The sequence below is a fragment of the Lepisosteus oculatus genome, chromosome 2 (assembly GCF_040954835.1).
Source record: "Lepisosteus oculatus isolate fLepOcu1 chromosome 2, fLepOcu1.hap2, whole genome shotgun sequence".
NCBI lineage: Eukaryota > Metazoa > Chordata > Actinopteri > Semionotiformes > Lepisosteidae > Lepisosteus > Lepisosteus oculatus.
This window is the reverse complement of record NC_090697.1, coordinates 58491420-58513034: the sequence shown is the minus strand read 5'-3', so window position 1 is coordinate 58513034 and position 21615 is coordinate 58491420. Positions and strand designations below refer to the sequence as shown.

General features: G+C 40.8%; 1 protein-coding gene across 4 annotated transcripts in view; it reads left to right on the top strand.

The window, feature by feature from the left end:
* ncoa1 (nuclear receptor coactivator 1) overlaps window positions 1–21615 on the top strand; it is a 72831-nt gene that overhangs the window by 21772 nt on the left and 29444 nt on the right. For 2 of the 4 annotated variants that reach the window (XM_015344822.2, XM_015344831.2), the window contains exons 2-4: window positions 615–789; window positions 13841–13946; window positions 17176–17342. In XM_015344822.2, the coding sequence (XP_015200308.2) occupies window positions 13858–13946; window positions 17176–17342 (256 nt within the window). In that variant the 5' untranslated portion in view covers window positions 615–789; window positions 13841–13857. Of the gene's footprint in view, window positions 1–614; window positions 790–4871; window positions 5098–13840; window positions 13947–17175; window positions 17343–21615 lie in introns of those variants that run through there. The other 2 variants (XM_006625763.3, XM_015344848.2) reach the window with 2 other exon arrangements.

Here is a 21615-nt window from a genome sequence, read left to right as displayed (position 1 = left end):
GGGGGCTGTAAATTGTGGACCAACCAATGTCCCTCCTGTTACATTAAAGGGAGGTTCTGACTACTTCGTTAGTAAAGACCCCAAGGTAGTGTTTGGTAGACTAGTGGTGTTTACCCCTGTTACCTCAGTTATTAAATTCCACCCCCTGGGGACATGGAGGGAGGGATAGATTGATAAGGGTCTCCTCCCATAGACTGGAGCACTGTGATGAATTGCAGGTGATCCTGATTGTTATGGGACCTTGTGCTTCTTTTCTTTATTGTCCCAGATGGAAATGTGCTTTGCAAGCAGCTAAAGGACCTACACAATGCCTAATATTTTTAACATGACCCAAATATGCTAGTGCTTTGCATGGCATATTCAGTTAATTGTAGTCTGGGCTTGCCTGTAATGTTCTTGATGTTGATGGAGACCAGTTAGCCTCAGATCTTATTCACCTGCTTCATATTTCCTAATAGATTTATCACATGTGTAGAGAAGAGCACATTAAAGCACTGTGATTTTTTTAATGAATACCCCATTCATTCCACCTATGTAGAATTTCTCTCTGGGCAGGAAAATCTTAATTACTGTTTAATTTAACCCTTCCCATCTGCTATTTCTGTCCCTATTAGGTGCTGCACCTCTTCAGACCCCTCCTGCCCTTCCCCCTCTCAGCGGGACAGTGCTGCCTGACAGGGAGGACATGGTGCCTTAGCTGAGCTCCCCCAACCGCCCCCCTCCTCCTCCATCTGCAAAGAAGACCACAGCAGCGGCCCCACATGTGTGTCTTTCTGGACTCCTGTTCTAGTGAGTAATGCCAGTATGGCTCTCTGAAGGGTATGTAAAACAGGGCAGCACGACTTCAGTCCTGGATTGCCAGCACATCTTCGTTCCAGCTGACTTTTTAACTCCCCAGTTCAAGTACCTTTTGGCCTAACTGGACCAATTGATGCCTTTCCCCAAATTTTAAGGCACTGGACTTAGTTGCCGCCCAACTAGGACTGGAATCGTGCATGCGCGGGTGTAGAGCTTTGACCTTCTTCACCCGTCCCCGACAAAATCCATCGAACAGACCATAAACACGTCTCGGCTCCCACAGAGAAATCGACCTCCGCGTTTTCTTGTGAGCCGTGATGTAGAGAAGCCTGTTTATCTCTGTCTGTCTGTGGACAAGTAGGAGTGTCATATGAGCTCCACCCGAACAACAGGTATCCTGTTCTGCAGGTTGTGTTTACCAAAGTGGTTGAAATTTTCGTACTGTAGAAAGGACTTGCTGCGTAAAAAATAATCTCTGCAGTTTGGTTCAAAGGCCAGAAATTATTTGCGATCTTAGTGCTGGCAAAAACACTTTCATGGGTGGGGTCTGAAAATAATGAATTGCTGTAATGTGGCTATAATGCCCGTCTCACATAGATGTTATTACCATCTGGGCTTAGCCATATTAATATTTCTTGAGCTTCTGTAAATAAAAGATTTGTGTCAGTGAATTTCTTTCAGTTCCTGAGATGAAAGGATTTGCCATTAAAGATTGACATCAGCAAGCATCCCACAGGAAAATGAAGTATCTTTCTAATCCAAAAAACATGTTTTTTTGGGGGGATTCTGGGGCATAAGATGGCATCTTTTTTATCTAAAATATTTATTAAAGACCACTGTGGTTATTGACATTTTACACATCACAGCTGTCAGTAAAAACAGAACCAGCTAATTCAAAGAACCCAACTCCAAATGTACACAGATGCACTATTTTTATTTTCAAAGTATATATATATATTTTGGAGCTTAAAGATTAGCTGTCTTTTGGTAATAAAAAAAAACCTTGGCTGTTTCCATGGAAACTACTTGTCACGAGGAGAAATCTAATCTTACATGCATTGAATATCTACCTGATAATGAATCCGCTGTATTTAGCTGGATACAGAAACAAGAAAATTGTTTGATAAATGGCATTGTAGATTTGTGTACACTCTTTAACCAAAGGGAGTATGACTTACCCAGTTTGGAATCTGTTCATTTATTCTGTCATATTCCCGATAGATTTCATGCAGAGAAACAATCTGCACATTCATTAAAAAAAACAGGATAACTTTAAAAATGAGAGGATAAACCCATTTTATTCCCCAGAGATTTGGTCTGGTCCATGAGTTCTCCATTCCCAGCCTCCTAGGCAACATGAGGCTTTAGAAAGCTACTCTCAGGGAGTATGGTTTCATGCTACAGCACATGGGGATACATTACTCAAATTAATTTAGCCTTTTGAAAAGCTTTTAGTCTAATTTTAAATTGAGCCAGTCCATTTTGCTCAGGCAATGATTATAATGTTTGGGCTAAGGTATCTCAACGGGGTTAACTGCTGGAGACCAGTGAGTTTTTTCTCTAGCTCACAAGTACCCACTTCATTTTGCACTCTGTGACATTTGGCGCATTCGAGTGTTTTAGCAGTTCATGCTAAAAGTTCATGTAAATTTCTTTCAGATTTCAAATTCTGTGCGTGGCAGAGGGCGTTTTTTAAACAAGGTGGATAGGGGCATGAAGTGCAACCTCATTAAATGATATGGGGAGTGGGGTAATACTCAGTACTCTGACACTCTCAGGGTTGTTGATAAATGCAATCTGAAAGAGGTCCAGACATGGGGCGACAGAGGTTATATGGACTAAATGAATGTGTTCCTCACAATCCTAAACTGTGTGACACAGCCAAATAGTTCCCTTTGGGGGGTAGTGGAGCATTTGCTCCTGGATCTTTGGTCTGAATTCTGTACCTGTCTTTATTTAGGGATTTAAGCTTGCTGAGTTTCAGCATGATTTTTTCAGCCCAGTGATGTCAGCTTTGAAGCAGGATCATACAGGTAGTAAGAATAAGGGAGCGAAGCTCAGGTTAGAGCACAAGTGCTGCCGTTCCAGAATGCCTTTGCCTATGTGCTCCTGCTTATTGAAGGCCCGAACTAGTTCAGTTGCTCCACAGGTTTGACTCTACCATCCCATTGATTAAGCTGTGCTTCTTTAATGTCAGTGTGTGATGAGCTCTCTCACTTGTTCCTTTGTCCTCTTTGTATTCGATAGGTGCTACTTGGTAAGAAGTGTGTATCCCTTGTACAGTACAGTATATTTGAGAAAAGCACATCTTTTCAGCCAAAAGATTTTCTATGTTTTTTATAAGCAGATCGAAAGTGTTTTCTGACACCTGTCGCCTGTCAATATCACTTTTAGTTCTAATTTAGGGGCAACTTCAAACACTGCATCTGTTCCAGGCTGGAGGAGTATTGAAAGCTGAGCAGAATTCTGACAGGAAAGGGGATTTAGGATAAACACTTGAAAAGGCAAACCATGAATGTTGGGGTTTATGTCAGAGAACGTACAATGTACCTTCTAAAAGGCGATGATGAACTTTTACAATGTCACAGAATACGTTTAGAATACAATGTCATAAAAAGGACATTGATGCCTCAGAGAAGGTTCTGAAAAAGGCAGTGCAACTGATTTCTGGGCTGAAAGGCATAAGCTGTGTGACCTGTGGTTGAAAATAGAGCAGACTTTTGTTGAAGTATAGTTAATGTGGTGGAATGGTTACAAGTTTGAGTTATTAAATTTGATACACATGGCTTGCTCAAGAGGAGACGGTGATTACAGTGCAGTGGTTAGCATTGCTGCCTCTCAGCACTGGGGCCCTGGGTTCAGTTCCTGGGGTGCTATCTGTGTGGAGTTTGTATGTTCACCCTGTATTCCCTTGGATTTCCTCCGGGTGCTGTGGTTTCCAGACTGGGAGTTTAAGTACTGTAGTTTCTGGGTAAATTGAACATAGTGAGTGTATTTGTGTCTGTATGTGCCCGGCGATGGACTGTCATCCCATCCTGGGTTTCCTGCTTTGTGCCCATTGCTTGCTGGGATAGACTCCGTCTTCGCCATGACCCTGTACTGGATTAAGCGTTTAGAAAATGGATTGATGGCTTGTTCATTAATGAGTGAGACACTATGTAAGGATCACAAGCTTCAAGTCAGCACTTATTCTGGACTTCATATCTTCCTATGCTAATTGACTTGTTTCAGGGTCAAGTTAGATCCTCTGGTCACTTACAGTAGCTGCTTGCCACCAAAAGAGTTAGACGAGCCAAATGGCTTCCTTTTCTTTGTAACTTTTCTAATGTTTTCTTATCAGTGTTGTTGTGAAAAAAAGCTCAGCATTGAAGGAAGAGACTGTGCCTATGGTTATTCTGCTGGATGGACGGCTATCATACAACAACTGTCAGTCTCCCCAGACTAAAGGACTCAAGTGAAGATTGGTTGGTTTAGAAAAGGACATGTTTCGAAGTGCTTCAGGGTCCCTAGTTGTGATGAAAGATGTTATACATTAACACAATATGCAGGAATCTGTTAAACATGGCTTAGTCAGTAGCTTCAGTGAAAACTGTGGCTGTTTTGATGCAGGAAATCAATTAAAGTTAAAACAATTAAATGATAATCCAGCATGTAACTGTGTAGACGAATGGGAAAGCTTTCTGTTTGCTATACAGAGTTAATAGTTATATAGGCCTGCATTGTGTTTTCTCCCCCATTCCGTGTTGCTGGAGTGAAGAGGTCTAGTCAGCAACAGTGACTGAGCAGCTTCTCACGGAACACACCATTACAATCAGGAAAAGGGGTGAAAGTATACAGGGTGCCTTGGAGTTTGCCAGAAAAGCAGCCTATCATTTTATAATTGTCGTGAAACTATTAGTAATTGTTTTTGTGCTTGTTTTCTGCAAACTCCACACTGCGAGTGACTGCGTTGTTGTGCGGGTATTGGAGAGGAGTGTGTAAACAGCTGTCTCCTTGCCCCCCTCTCCTTTTTGCCAGGCTGCCGAGTTGGTCTGGCCTCCCTTCCTCAGTGACTTAATATTGCTTTTCTGCCTGTGAGGAGATTAGAATAGCTGAGCGCCACACGAGGAAGACCACAAGAGTGTGTGATGGAGAGAAAGCAGTCGAGGCTTGCCCCCCGAGCTCATGCTAGCAAAGGGACTGGTGATCTCTTCCGTCCCCTCTGCACATGGACAGCAGCGTGAGCCCAAAGGCACCTGTGTTTTTCTGGACCTCGTCTGCATTACAGGCTAATGCTGTCCTGGAGCAGGTGTATGTACTGTACGTGTGCTTTCTTTTCAGCTTTATATATTAAGAGGCAATCTCTGTTTGAGTAGCAGTTCTTATTGTGTGTGCGCGAGTTCTTCTTTATCATGGTGTGCTAGTATAAGACGCCATCTGTGTGGGCTGTCTGTGTGTAGCTGTGAAACTGATACTGGTGTTGGCTGAGAGGCTCTGCTTTAAGTTGTGCAGTTCTGGGTTGGTATATTTGTAGTAGGTGGGGCAATGTTGAAAGTGAATATGTGTGATTTTTTTAAAGAAGGAGTTAAATGCTGTAAAATGCCATTTTTGCGTATGAGTGACAGAGAAGCACACTGCACAGGTGCTTGTGTACGCATCAGTCGCAGTACATGTGGTTATGAGTTTCATGTTGCTGAGGGGACCTCAGCTTTTTGGCCACCTAAATTACCATGCATCTGAAAATGAAGGAAGGGGTGGCCTTTTTTAAGTTTTCAGCTTTTGACTGTGGTTGCTGGTACACGTCTGCGTGAGAAGAAGATTCAACACAACACATGAGACTGTGAAATCTGAACCTTTCTGGGACAGGATAAACAAATTGCATTGTGGTAGAGTTCGGCTACGCATTTCCTTTGATGTCTGTATAACTGTGACAGTGAGAACCATGCGCATGAATCATGTGTGAAATTCAGGAGGGGATTCGGGGATCAGTACCGTCTCCAGAATCCGATTTCATTATCCTGCTGTTGCAATTGAATACAGCCTACGTTTTTAGGTTTTTCAGGAAATGTGCACAACATGATACTGCATACTCTTGAGAAAATGAGAGGCAATTTGGTCTAGAGATTATGGATTGGCAGGCTGTGTGATGTAGTGGTAAGAACTGAAGGATTGGCAGAGAAAGCTGTTTCACCTGATAGACAGGAAGATCGTGTGCACCTTTGGTTAGGGAACATCATGCTACAATTCTCATGCAAATGCTTTCTTCTGTACAGATGTACAGTGCAATTTTCTCTAAATGGTTTCATTTTAAGTGGTCAGTGGGAGTTTGTGTCAAATTGTAAACAGTTTCGTAGTGTAACAAAAAAAAACAAAACAAGCAGGTTGTCTTATCCGAATACGGGTTCACTTGCCAGTCAGGAAGCAGTAGGCCTACCTGTTTGGCCAGAAACAAAGTTGTTGTGTGTAGTATTTTCTCCCCTTTGAAGCTAGGGTAGCATTATAAAAAAACAAACAGTTTCGTTCTACCCCTCAAAGATTCCAGGATACCTTGCGTCAAGCAAGAAGGAATCCTCACACACTACCATCATCCAGTTATTGTAGCTCCACGGGACAGGTTTGCAGCAGAACTGCGCCCACTGCGTGGAGGAAACTATAGCACAGTAACTTGCTGTGGATCAAACTTTATCTTAGTTCTCACCTGACCGTTCTTTTCACCTGTTGCGCTTCACACGTATATCAGGAATGTTTCACGCTGAGTAGTTAGCAGTTATGTTGTTAAGGTTAATGTTACTATCGTGTGGCCGCAGACACAGATCGTTGAAAAATTAGATGCTATGATAGGACATTTTAAGTATATTTAAAGTGTACCTTTGTACTGTGTATAGCATAAAAAATTGTTAAAATCTTTATTCAGTGAGTCTGTGACCTGTAAGGTCTTTAGGGTTACAGTATCACCTTATTATATATATTTTACCTCAAGAATCCTGATTAGGCTACTTGCTCATTGGAATATTGACACTCTCCACAGAGTCATAAAGTGCTTTTTGGTTTTTGCTCTCACATTGGAAGAAGGAAGATCTGTTTAAGCCAAGTCTGCCTCAGCTGCTGGTTTTGCTGGAGTTTTCATCATTGAGTTGTAGCAACCAGTTACCCTGAGGTTTCCAAGCAAAACCAGCATTCCAGTGCAAGAATATTAAAACTGTTGACTTTGCATTGACTGTGTTGCTTAGCACCAGATTAGCACCAGAGGGATTAATTGACTGTCTGCTTTGTAAATGGAAAACAGTTAAAAGTTCTTAAATTGTCCCTTTTGGGATTGAGATTGTGATGGACTTTGTGGCGCAGGAACACTTTCAGCAGTCTTGCGTAGTGTAAGTCGTGGAGGTCTGGTTTACCTGCATGGTTTCGAGGTCGCTCCAGAGCAGCAGCCAACTGCCAACTGGCCCAATCAAGACCAAAACCTGCCGCTGTAACTGGCTTAGACCCCAGGTGGAAAGAACCCCTCCCCAGCCACACTGGCCCTGCAAGAACCAGGGTTGGACATCCTTGACTTCACAGTCAGTCACAAAAATGGCCTCAGTCCTGTCTGGCGAGTGTAGTCCTCGATTCTGGCCTTTGGCTTTACCAAATTCATCCATCGGTTTTCTAACCACTTTATCCACTCCAGGGGAGCCTATCCCAGGAACCATTGGGCGCAAGGCAGTGCATCACAGAGCACACAGAGACACACACATACTCACACCAGGGCCAATTTTTCCAGAAGAAAGTTAACCAACCAGTATGTCTTTGGTCAGTGGGAGGAAACCGGAGCACCCAGAGGAAACCCATGAGAACCTGGGGAGAACATACAAACTCCACATAGTTAACACCTCAGGAATTGAACCCGGGGCCGAGTGCTACAAGGCAGTCATGCTATCCAGTGTGCCACCGTGTCACTCTTAGCTTTACTGAATTTTACTTCTCAATAATCAGGATTTTAAAAAAAAGTTTTCTACTTCCTGTTAATATTTTGAGTTTTTTTTCTAATGCACCAGCGGCCTGCTCAGTCCCCTGTGCCGTGACGACTATGTAAGAATTGTTTTTTTGTGGTGGCTTTAGTAAAAAAGCCACCCCCATAAGCTTTTGCTCACAATCTGTTTTAGTTTAGGCATAAAATGTTTGTTTTCTTGATTCTTTTCAAGGTTAGTCATTATGGCTTTGCGGAATACAGCTGGTTGTGGATAGCCTCTTAAGTCCCTCTTGTTGACAAACAGATTAAATTCAAAGAGGGTTATGCTTTTAAATTTCACGATAAGGTGTTGGTGTGTCTACCATCTTTAAATTCTTTTAAATTGTCCCGCAATAACTGGGTATCATGTTGGTCTGGTTTTGCAAAGTTTTGATATTACAAAATGAATAATAGATCATAGCAGCCATTGGTTGGGAAATTGGGGAGGCAGTTTACTAATTATGCATATGTTGTTACACAGCGGAAAACCAGGGACTGAGGCGGACAGGTTTCGCAGACATCTGCATAACGTGTGTATATCTCCTGATACAGAATGGCAAAAACCCACCAAAGCACCTAAGTGCTGTAAAGCAGTAACCCCCAAACAAAAGCACAACAGTGTTGTACACCCAAAGGGACGCTGTGTGCAACATAACATATGTGTCCTACTTACTGTATGTCAGTTGCATGTTTGAGGAGCAACTGACTGTATAACTGTTAGTTCTCTTATACAACAAAACTGCTTAACTGAAATACTGTACTGGGCTCAAAGTTTAATTTTAATTTATTCAATTAGCAGTTTAAATAGCATTTAGTATAATTTATTTATGTGTTTCTTTTCTTCAGAAACAAATGCATACTGTACATACAGAAGTGTGATATAGGCTGTCTGTTATCATACTAATGTTAACTTATTGTAAGTGCTTAAATAAGCTTTAAAGGAACCTAATGTGTAATATTAAATACAGCATGATGTGTCGTTAATTAAACCTGCTTACATTGGTTGGTTTAAGTTAGTTTAGTTAGTATGGTTGGAGTAAATCAGTTTTCAGTGTTTTGTTTTTAGTTGTAAAAAAACCTTAAAATATGATTTAACTTAAGTAACTTCATTTGACTAGCTAAGATTTTTTTCTGGACCAAAACTCAGTAAACCTGCTGAACAAGCCCATTTTGTACCAAAATAGAACTCATATCTCTGGAATAGACGTTCATGTTTTAGCTTTTTTTTAAATGAGGCTAACCTCAATTCATTTATTTCTTTTCCATCCCTAGAAATGTTGAAACCCGTGAAAGCAAACAAATGTATATTTGGCGAGCTGTTATTTAGATTAATTGCATAAGCCATAACTGGACTAACCACAAAAATTCAAAGGGGTATTTGAGCTACAGTACAATAGGTGTAGGTAAAACAAATAGCCCTGTAAGTGCAAATATGAAAAGAAAATAAGCATTCGATTTAAGCAACTGGTTGCAATCTTCTAAGCAAAATGGAAGTAGGGTGATAAACTTGAAACAGTGTTATAGTGTTCTAAGGTGAGGTAGCATATAAAGTACCTAATGTGTGTCATGCTTATGTGCAATTCTGAACATTTTGCCAAGGCAGTAGCAGGCTTCAGCACTGTAATTTATACCTCATATCAGTATAAAGTGTACAGTAACATGTACAGTAACATGCACAATGTCTGATGGGTGTGTTTTTTAAGAATCTTCTGTGCTGCCGTTCTTCCCCTGGGGCAGTGGGAATGAAGTGTTCTCTTGTGTATATTTAATAAGCTTGTTGCCTTGAAATATTTTGTCTGTCTTTGTGGTTTTGATGTGTCTATTTCAGTGGATCATTATGTTTTTTTGCAGAACGGATGAGCAGCAGTGCTTGTTAACCATTTACCATTGGAAACGAAGAATCACAACCTTAAGCTGCAGGGTGCTTTGTAATCCCAGGGAAATTTTCTGGGTCTTCAAAAGACCATTGGAAGTATTGGAAAGATGAGCCTGTTTCATATGTGGTGTATGAAAACATTTTGTTAAGCTTAGTTTGGAGAAGCTCATAGCCGTATTTGACAGTGTTTTGGTAAACAAGAAGCAATCCTTTTGTGGCAGTGTTGTTGTGCTGTTCAGAAAAAAAAGCTATTGAAAATAAACCAAATTAATAATAATAACATCACTTTATTAACCCTTTACAATTTCTTGCATTAGGAATTATCTTTTCGCATACCCCAGCTTGCTCTCCATGAGACACACAGACAGGGAGAGAGCCTGGGGTCAGAGTGCAGGGTCTGCCAATGTACGGCAACCCTGGAGCAGTTGGAGTTAAGGGCCTTACTCGGGAGCCCAACGGAGAAGGATTCTTCTGCCGGCTGCGGGATTTGAACCAACTGCCTTCCAGCCACAGGCACAGATCCTTAGCCACAGAAACACCACTACACCCGGATATTAATATTAGTATTAAATACACTAATATTTAGTATATAAGGAAAATTACTCCCTCTGTATGCATATTTCCCATATTCAGCCATCCATTTTCTAGCCACTTCATCCAATTTTGGATTTGATAGATAGATACTTTATTAATCTCGCTTGTGAGGGAAATTGCAGTGCAACAGCAGGTTGTGGGGCAGCTGGAGCCTATCCCAGCAAGCAACAGTCCCAAGGCAAGATACACCTGCCTGTATGGATACATTTGATGTTCAAGATACATTGTAGGGCCACACTCGTGCCAAGAGCCAGTTTTCCCAGAAGCCAATTAAACTATCAATATGTCTTTGGACTGTGGGAGAAAAACCTGTGCGAACACAGGGTGAATATGCAAACTCCACACAGATAGCACCCTGGAATCAATCTCAGGGCCCCAGCACTGTGAGGCAGCAGTGCTAACCACTGCACCACCATGTTGCTCCCCCTATAATGATGTCGTTGTGGGTCATGGTATATGTGCATATCAGCTGAACATTTTGTTGTCTATTTGATATTTTCATAATTAGGCGTTTATCAATTTTAATATTTTTTTCACCAGGTCTTAACATCTATGAATCATTTTTAGAAGAGGTATGTGCAAAACAAATGCAGAGAGCATTGCATTCATTGTTTATGTAACTAGGCATCATCTCTTATGCTGCATGCTTTCTTGTTTTAAATCACTAACTCTGAATATTTAATATTTCATTATACAGTAACATTTTCATCTGCTATCAAACTTGAACCAAGTTTAATATTTAAATGAGAATGCAGCTGAAAACAACACAAACAGCTGCTTTTGATATCTTACCTACGTATAGTTTAGAAAGCCTTGATCTGAAAATGGCTATAACTCAATAAAGTATGACATTTATAAATCAATTTATTATGAGGGGAACTGTGAATATACTTAAACACAGCATCATAACAACATATACAATTTTCCTTTCCTTCCTTTCCATGCCTGATGAGTAAAGCATTATGTAAGAGTCAGGTTCAGAGGGTTTTACCTCAGATACTTTTGTTCGGTCACAAACTGGGTTTGCAGGCTTGTTTCCCAAGTGTTAGGGAACCTCGGTTTTATTTGTAAATTGTTTTTTTTAATTGACATTACAGGTTGGTGACACTGAAGAAGAATACCATAGGTATTGCATAGGAAAATTTATATTTCTATTGGTGGTACTCATGGCCTGGTCAATGCAGTCGGTTCTAAAGAATGGTGGTAAACAAATATAGGATACAGATTCAAGAGTATGAAGAATGGTGAAGACATTATAAAAGTATGTTGTAGAAGAAAATTCTACAAAAACCAGTGCCCTCTATATGAAGGTGTGTTTAAAACCAAAAATAGGAGGTATGTGTTTACACGGAAGGTTTTGGGAGATGGGAACAAGCCATCCATGTTATTGAAGCTGAATTACTGAGTGAAATCCCCAAATAAGTTATCTGCAAATTACCACTCGTACAACATGGGTCAAATGGCCTCCTCTCATTTCTAACCTATCCGGTATTCTAAAGTGTTAAACTCTGCACTGATCGCCTAACCCAGCTATTTTGGTATCTTTTTCTTTGTTTTTTTTATTTGCTTCCATTTAAAGCAAACTGTTAAAATCTTCTAACATTGTTTTAAATATAATATCCCTTTGTTTATTTAAAAACCACACAGTAAAGGTATAGAGGGGGCCAGTGAAGAGTGTGGTTAGTGAATTGAGTGTTTTTCTGGTTGGCAATGTGAGCCTGTTGAGGCCTCGTTTGGGATGAACTGACTTCAGCTTGAAGAAGCACTCTGGTGTGGGACTGAATGAACTGAGGGAAGAGAGCCTTTGAGATGAGGTGGCGTGCTATGTGTGTGCTCGGAGCAAAGCAGGAAAAACCCTCAGACCAGACAGCGGCAGACAGAGTTATTGGCTCGGGTTATTGCAGGACAAAATCATCAGAAAAGGGGAATCTCGCCATAACAGGGCCTTATCCCCGGAACCTCAAGAGGCTGAGAGAGGCTGAACCGGAAAGTCAGGAAAATGCATATTCCTCAGGAGAAGCGAGAAGGAAGTTTAATGAAGGAGCTCACTCCATCAGTTCAGCAGGAGTTGGAAAACGAGCCTTTCTGTTGTCAGTAAAGAATGTTGCGTGTTTCTTTTGCCTACCCAAAGGTAAGGTTACAGATCTGTCAAAATGAATGGTCATGCACTTGGCCTGAACAAATCAATTGAAGCTTCATTATCCTCTGTGGGAAATGTGTTTTACGGTAGTCCAATAGAGAAGAAAGCTCAGCAGTTTCAAGAGATATGAGAGTTTCTTAGAGAGACAGATCTGATGTTTAATGGTGTGGTGGTACTAAAGACATGGGGCAAGGTAGGTTTATAGTTCTGTATGACTATGTAAACATCACTGGTAAAAATGAATTAGGAAAAACATGTAACATCACAGTTAGTAGATAGACACCATATTTCTTCATCTAGCACCAAGTACTTTTGTTCATTTATTCTACTCATCCTACTGTTTTACGAGAAATGCTCTAAACCTCATGTGAAGTGAATGCCATCTCGGTGAACTGCATGTTGACTTATAGCAGCCCTACTCGCATAAACCTTCATTGTGGCTGACTGTGATAAACCCCACATGAGGTGTATGAAGAATGGAGAAGCTGTCCTTTAACCACGACGTAGCAAAGAGAGGTCTACTACAAGCTGTGACAAATCATGGCAAAGGGAGGAAAAAAAAACATGTTATAAGATTGAGATAACTGCTCAATTTCCATGTAGAAGTACATAATACATTTTCAGGATTTCATGATATAGAACAATTATGAAATTCTGCATTTTGCATCCTTCAGTTTAACATTTTCCCCTCTTCTGGCACAAGCTGCTGTATGTGTCTTCAAGTCAGGAGTTTGAGGGAGTCGGGATTTGCCAGTGTACATGTGAAATTTAGCAGCACAGCTCATGTTGAGAGCCCTAATCTCTGTAGTTGAGCCTGCACCTCTTGTAATTCCCAGAATGAGGTCAGCCAGCTAGGGAGAACAAGCCTTGTAGATGACAAACTATAACATAATAGTGGGATTCAGGCACAGGCTCTGCTGTTCTGCAGTTGACAAGTTTATAACATGAAAGCATAAGTTACAGAATAAAATCTGTGGTCACTGCACACATTCAAAACAGAATGTTGTTTTTCATTGTTTACGTCAAATCAGCAACAGTGTTGCGTAACACTCCAGTGGGCTGACAAAAAGATGAAGCACATCTTTTGCACTGGCTTTTTCTCCCCCTGGTTATCTGCATATGTTGCCAATCAAGAACATATCGCCTCAGGCTATGAGTCATCCGACTGATGTTTTATCACCAAGAACTATTGTGAGATACTCAGTAGGGTAAACAGTGGAGTTTTTTCCTGGTTTCCAACCAGTCCTTAATTACATCCGTGCTATTAATGTTCAGACAAGACTTCTCGGGCAAGCGATGAAACGGTATCCGGTGTCGGGTTTTTAATTTGTGATTCTAAGATGTGATTATCACTGGCCTTAGCCTTGTGCTTTTCACAAAAAAATATAATCGGCTACTCATACAGGTGCGTTTGTCTTTTGTTTTTCACTTGGGTGTCTTGACTTCTGTGTGGGCTGTGTTGCAGGCGTGCTGTAGCTCAACATGAGTGGCCTAGGGGAAAGTGCCCTTGACCCCACGAACCTGGACTCTCTCAAGAGGAAAGGGTCACCATGCGACACCTCTGGGCAGAGGTAAGGCTCCCTCCCTTCACATTGTCTGGTGCGCTCATTACATTCTTCTTTCAACAGGCATGGCTCAAATTTTGACCCCTTTTTATGTCCAAAAAGCAAGCCCTTCAATATCGAGCAAGATATTCACTTCAGAGGCAGGTTTTTGTCTTACAGGTAGGCTTTGTTTAATTGGGCAAAGCAAGTTGAAAGCCCACATATGTTGGTGCATTGCATGGTGGGATTAGATGTCAGTCATTTGACGTCTCGGCCACAGTCTTGTCACCCTCACCTCAGGATGCTTTATGGCTTTATCCATCTTGTTTTGTATAATTATTCTGTGGCACCTTTCCTCATTTGTTGTTTTTAAGCTTTACAGCTTTAGCAGTCTTGCACAGATGCCCGAATATGTGTTGTTTTATTTGTTATTGTTATGAGACTGGAGGGTGAGTCAACCACTGATGCTGCATTCAGCACTTTTCAGAGCAGTCTGGTGTATTGATCAGTTGTTGTCATGGTATTAGTAATGGTTCAGGCAACTCATTAGAAGTATAAAATTATTTTCCAGTTATGTACAGTAGAATGCTTTTGTTCTGCAACTCTGCACACAGAGGTGTTTGTTATCTAATTTTCCTTACACCATTCAAGTGAAAATGTAGTTTATCTATATCTTGGCTTCATCCTTGTTTACAGCTTTCGCTTAAAAGATCCTGTTTCTTTGGAGGCTGTATATCTGTGCTAATGCATATATTTTTTTAATTTAGAGAATTCACGTGCTGTTCTCCAGGTTTTAAATGTAGAACATACAAAGAGGAGTCCATTTGGTATAATGTTTAATGTGTTTTTAAATAAAACTCTTTTAAAGTAATCTCTGAAGATCGACAAGAAAATTCTGTGCAGCTGCTTAACTAGCAATACTGAGCACTGAAGAGCTAAACTCAAGCCCAGACTCTGGTTGTTTGTGATGACTGTGGTGCGCTGAAGCAGATCAGCTTGAGCACCAGGGAGTATAGTTATGCAAGTACACTGTATACACATTTCAAGTCCAGTCTGGAAATTGTTGTCCCTGAGAATGAAATAAGTAATGTCTCCAAAATCACATCTTACCTGTCACATCCCTAGATGTCTCTCGACTATGGCCGTTATGTTTTTTCTTTTTCTTTCTTATTTCTTCTGGTTTTGTAGCCAAAAAATAGATTGTATATGGTGCCATGTAATATTCATTCTTTTTGCGGGAAAAGCCAATAAACAAATGAAGCATGAAAAATATATAGTTGGTGCATTAAATTTTGGTAGTGATGCATATGGGGAAATAAATCAGTGCTTGAGTTTGGTTTTTTCATAACGATGTTAGATGTGGGATGCTGTCTCTTCTCCAACGTCTCTGTGGGCTGATGGAACTGTGCCTCTGTGCGGGTACTTTCTACAGCAGCCCCACGCAGCGCCTGACCTGCACAATGCGCCTGTGCACAGACCAGGCACTGAACTGACCTACTTTAACAGCTCTCTGCTTGCAGAGCTCACCCACACACAGTCTTTGCGTGCAGAGTTGAAGCATAACGTATGGCATACCAGTTTCATGATGACTGCCAGCAAAAAAAATGGTTTTCACATTGTTAGTTATAATTGTATTGTGCACTTCTCTGAAGTGTCCTCTGAAGGCGTTTTGTAATGTAATACTGTTTTTACTGCTTGACTGTTTCACATGATAAAAGCCTTTTCATTACCTTACCAAAAAATGTTCAACGAATGTTACAGTATGTACTTCAAATTTTCTACAGTAAGAAAAAACACATCACAAAATCAGATGTCCAGCCATGTGTCAAAATGGAATGTTGATGGAATGTTTGATGGAATGTTTTTAAAATCATTCTTATCATTATAATGATAAGAATGATTTTAAAAGGAAATTTCCCATGAACATTTAAAGTTCTTGACCACTGTCTGTCGCAGCTCATGCTGTAGCACTAAAGCACAATTCTAATGCCATTTTCTGTAGGTTTGTTGTTTATCACTGAAATCAACCATTTTTTATCCACCCAATTCAGAATGGCTGATTGTTTAGATTTGTCACAAGTCAGGTGCTTGGGGGAGCAGGTCTTTGCCGCACGGCTCATGTTGAGAGTCCTAATCTCTCTTTACTTGAGCCTGGGGTTCTGTAACTGCGCTTCTTCAACATGTTCGCATGTATGGTTCATTACGGTTTACGCATGCTATAAATCTTTGCTACCCTGGAGCGTGACTGAAGGAAAAGTCATTGATGCCTTTAGCTGCCAACAGCCCCCCTCCTCCAGATTTTGCCATTTCAGAAGCTCACTTAACAGTGCTCGGCCAATTGGGGAGTGTGCCCCTGACTGGGCAATCCTGATCATGTTGGATAGAGATCAGAGCACAGCACTGTCAGGGCCTTAGGCCTCACCCGTGCTCCATTCCAGTGCCATAGCCCTGTGATCTTCTCCGGAGACCTTGGCAATTATAGCCTTAAAGCAAACACGAGAATGCAGTTAGCTGGAAAGTCTCAATCGCCGTTTAAGTTCAAATGTCTCTAGTTAATCTGTCATAATAGTTCTACTGACATTACCAAAAACTGGCTCCAAAGGGGAGCAATGATACTTTTAGGGGGGAAAGACAAAATGTAATATCTGTTTTCCACTTGGTCACATTGGCTTTTATTTAAACCTTTTTGTAATGTGTTGCTGGACCAATTTTATTGGACCAAAAAAGGGTTAACTTATGAGTGCAAAACATTCACTTAAGCCCGTAAATGTACCTTATAGCTTTTCTCTCAGTGGATTCTAGAGGGACCGTATCATGGTTACCAAACTAGACAAAATATGTCATATGAGGTCTTATAAGCGGCATGAAATTCTGTGCTTTTAACATATGTTAACATTCTGTATGCCTTTTTAATTGCTGCCTCATGTTGTAAGAAAATTAAATGATGAAAAAGTCTTCAGATTCCCAGGTTTCACAATTTATAGTTGTACTACTGTCAGCAGGTAACACTACTTGACAGACTAAAATATGTGTACCATCCAATGTCCTGTCACAAGTGGGAATTCAGTAACACAAGTACAGATTACCGGCATTTTAAAAGGCTCTTTACTTATTGATCTAGGTTTAATGAAGTGATTTTTGCGCAATTTTCACCTCAGTAGTTTCATTAGCAGGCATTAGCATGGCCCCTTCCTGCCCTGCCGGTCTGATTCTCGGTTGATCCCAGTGTTTCCTTCCCTCTTGTCTCGTCGTCAAGTGTCGAGAAGCGCCGCCGGGAGCTGGAGTGTCGTTACATCGAGGAGCTGGCGGAGCTGCTGTCGGCTAACATGGGCGACATCGACAGTCTGAGCGTGAAGCCGGACAAATGCCACATCCTGAAGAGCACAGTAGACCAGATCCAGCAGATCAAGCGCCGGGAGCAGGGTGAGCAGATTTTACCCACGTCATACAGCTAGAAAATCTCCTGCGGACACATCCTATACCTCCCTCAACCATTTAAGCATTGCGACTCAATGGTTAAAACTGAAGTCCATAACACTGAATTAGCATACAAAATTATTATGAGAGGTGGCACGGTGATGCAGTGGTTAGCATTGCTGCCTTTCAGCACTGGGGCCCTGGGTTCAATTCCAGATCTGGGTCATGTCTGTGTGGAGTTTGTATGTTCTCAGGTGCTCTGGTTTCCTCCTGCAGTCCAAATACAAACTGGTAGGTTCATTGGCTTCAGGGTAAAAATTGGCCCTGATGTGAGTGTTTGCATGTTTGTGACCATATCTGTGTGTGCCCTGAGATGGATTGGTGTCTCGTCCAGGGTGTATCCTGCCTTGTGCCCATTGCTTGCTGGGATAGGCTCCGGCTCCCTCACGACTCTGAATTGGGTAAAATGTTTAGAAAATGGATGGATGGATTCAAATGAGTTCAGCACTAATGTAATATTTAAAAACTATGTTTAAAAGGAGGCTTCTCTGATAATCATGTAAAGTACAATTTTTTTTCAGCGAGTGCTCATTCTGCACACTGTTCTGCTGTAGAACTCCATTGGGAAAAGTGCTCTATAAAAAATCATGGAAGCTTTGCTTTCTTTATCTAGGCCAGGCAAGACCAGGCGGACTGTAACGAGCTGGTTAAATTTTCTACGCATGCATGTGCATTGCTGTCGGATCAAGAACCCAAAAGTAATGCGCCACAGTTGTACTTGTCTGCTATGAAGTGGAACACTGTCATTACATTGGGGAAATAAAAATAAATAAATAAAATATCTTAACAAAAAAAATACTTAGGAGAAACGATTTTCTCAGTGAACATTTTAGAATGGTTGTTCAGGCATTCTTAAACACACTATTAAGCAAGTCTGGTTTTATTCCGGAGTTTCTTATTCTGAGTCTACGCATACTCGGTCGTGGAAGCGTTATTATCAGGAACATTTTAGCCTTTTTTTGTAGAATGTGCTCTGACATAAATTCAAGAGGCGTGATGTAGATAAACTCATCAGGCTAGTTAGCATTTGCCATCAGTAAGGTTGATTGCCAAGGGTTTACTGTGAAAGTCACAGGCTAGCAGTGTCTGTGTCCAACGTTGGAACCGACACAAGCTGTACAAGCTCTGGACCAGGTTGCAGATAGTGTCTTATGGGATCCTGTTCCATTCCTCTCATAGAACCTTAAATGTACTGTAGTTGTTCAATATTCTCTGAACCCTAAGTGCCGCATGTAGTCCCAAGTCTTCTCAAAAATGTTCAATGAGACTCAATCCGGATGAGTAGGGTATTCGTGGCATATCTGTCACATTAGCATTTTGCAAGAAAGCTGGTGCTACATTAGCAGCATGAGGATCAAGATGAGCCTGCGAGGAAAGACAGCAAGTGAAGTCCCACATCCCACATCTTGATCACTGTAGCCCTGTGTAAGTTGGTCACCTGTCAATCATTTGTGGTGACCTGGAATTTCCGGACAATTTGGAAAATGATCATGAAGGTTGGTGTATCAAGCTTGGAACCATGTTGTGACTTGTGGTTTCCTAAAACATGGCCTGTTATTGCCAGGCTGTGGTTGGGTGTAACATCTTGCTTGATTTCAAATGGTTGGCCAGGCATGTGGGCGATGTGATCTGACTTAGTTTGTATGTCCAGCACATGTGGCAAAAAGGCATTGGTCTCTTGATAAGCAGGGCACCTGTGACCAATCAGCTCTTCAATGAGCTGATTTAGTGCTTAAATAACAGTAAAGCTCACTTGAGTGTATCATGATCAGTCGTGGTTAATCATCTTTTATTGCTTGGAATGTACTATACTCATAGTATACACATAGTTTTACTCTGTGGCCAGTGGTAGAATTCAAACTAAAAAAAATAAGAATGGTTTCTGTTTTCATTAGTTCCGCTCTTTGATGATACAGGTATCTATAGTGCAGACATTGTGAGCAGTGAATAGAAAAATTCTACAGCAACTACTTTTTATCCCAGTTGAAACATAGAGAGTGTGTCCAGAAAATACTAGGTGTACTGATTGGTATACTCTTTAACAGATGTAAACAGTTTAAATTGAAGACAAATATGAAAACCTTCATCTGTTAAAAAATTTGCCCTTCTTGCACTTATTTAAGTAGAATTTTAAGTATTTTTTCACGTTGTCATGAACATGATTAGATGCCATTGGCCAGCTTTCCTTGAGTGTCTTGAGCACCTCTTGTTTTTTTCTTGTGAAGTCCTTCATATGGAAACATTTTCCTTTTTCTGTGAATGGTCATCTTAGAGAAATATTGCACTGCAGTAGGAAATTAAATATTAACTGTTTGTAGAGTTTTTCAGAAACCTCTGAATGAGTGGCAGAATTTTCACAAATGTGAGAATTCATGCACTATTTTTTTTTTACAGTACAATGCAGAAATACACTACAAATAGATGTAATGTACCTGTCTATGTGGAAAACCTTCATGTACAGGGATTTCTGTCATACAAATTGTTACCAATTAAAAGAGCTAATTAAAAGTGTAGTCAGAGAGAAACCAGATGTGGTCTTTATTCAGCTAAAGGCCAAATCATCAAATTTTAAATTTAGTCTCCCTGTACAACACAAAGACAATTAAAATGATTAGAAATGTGACATTTCTTTAAGTTACAAATAACAAAGGAATAAAGTGGTTTAATTTCTTCCTTTGCGCCACAAAAGAAACATGCTGGGAATCTTACAACTCAGCAACATCTCATAACTCCACAATCTCACAAGCGGCTTGAAGGGTAGCTTCTAGTTTACTGTATATCAGTTTCCAGCTTGTGGTGATTTTTTTTTTTGCTTCTGAAGATCTCTGCAGGTGAAGAGAGCAGCATTAAGGGGGGACGGATAGAAAAGGCTCTGTACCTAATTGGTTAAACACGGGATCGGTCTGTTTTGCTGAAGGAGAGTCAGTTTTCAGCTGCAAGTGTGGAGGGCCAAAGCTCTGTTGACGTTCTGATGTGGTTCTTATCAACAGAATTCACAATTCATATTTGAAAGTTAATAGAGGAAGAGGGTATTCCCACGTGAAGTACGTTTTTTTTCCGGGAATGATGAGGCTGATGTGACTGTCTTTCTTTGATACAGCAACGATTCGTATGTTTTTGTTTTATAAAGTGAGTAGGATGTGCGAGCCAGGGAGTAGAGTGGGGAGTGTGAGCTAGTAACCAATGGCGGTTGTCTCTGCTCTCTGACCTTGGGTAACAGGGCCTCTTGCAATTACAGTTGGGGGGGGGCTTCCATTTCCCTTTCAGCTGTTTACTATAAGTAAGACAGCAAAGACCAAACCGCCAAACCACTGCAGAAAAGGTGGTGTTAGAGAGAAGCAGAAGCGGGAGTGAAGCCATGCCCAGTGATCTGATTACAGATACAACTATTTAAAACTACTTTATCTGAGTCTTGACCAGCACTATTTTAGATGATAGAAAAAAATTAACCATGCAATAAATAGGTTATATTCTCGTCGGGATGTATATAATTTAATATACTACGTGTATGACAGGGAAAAAAAAAAGACCAACTACGTAATGTGTGAATCTAAATGGTGTGCTTGCAGCGTTTTGAAAGAAGTGTACTGTTTGCTTTCACAGGAGAGTGGAAGAAAAGTTGAGGCAAGGATGGACTGTTTTTGGATTGAAGCAAAAAAAGTCCAATCTTGCTGTCTGCGGTAGTTTATTTACTGTAAATCACGCAGCCTTAAAAATCTAAACAAATATTTATGGTAAACGAGTAGTTGAATTTTCTTCATTCGACTTACTAATATGCGTCTAATAAACTGCATGTTATGAAACCAGAGCAGTGGATTGGCCACATTCTGCAGTGAGCGAATTACAACCAGATTAACTACTCATGTATACACTCGGACTGAATTCGTTCAAAAAGTGAACAGACAGCATTGCTGGAGGAGACATCCATCAAACTAGGAAAGGTTACAGACGAGAAGAACCCTCTAGCCCATTTGGTAGTTAGCAGTTAATTTGAGCCAAGGATCTCAAAGAATCTCATCCAACTGTTTCTTGAAGGAAACCATATTGACTGGGTAGCTTTTTTCATACTCCCACAACCCTTTCCCTTTTTCAATGCACATCCATGCAGTTTCTACTTGAGTCTTCCGGCTTGTGTTTCACTGTTCACTCTGAAAGAATTCTCTGGGTTGGCTTTTTGAATGACTCTGAGGATTTTGAATTCTTGAATCAGGTCCCCAGT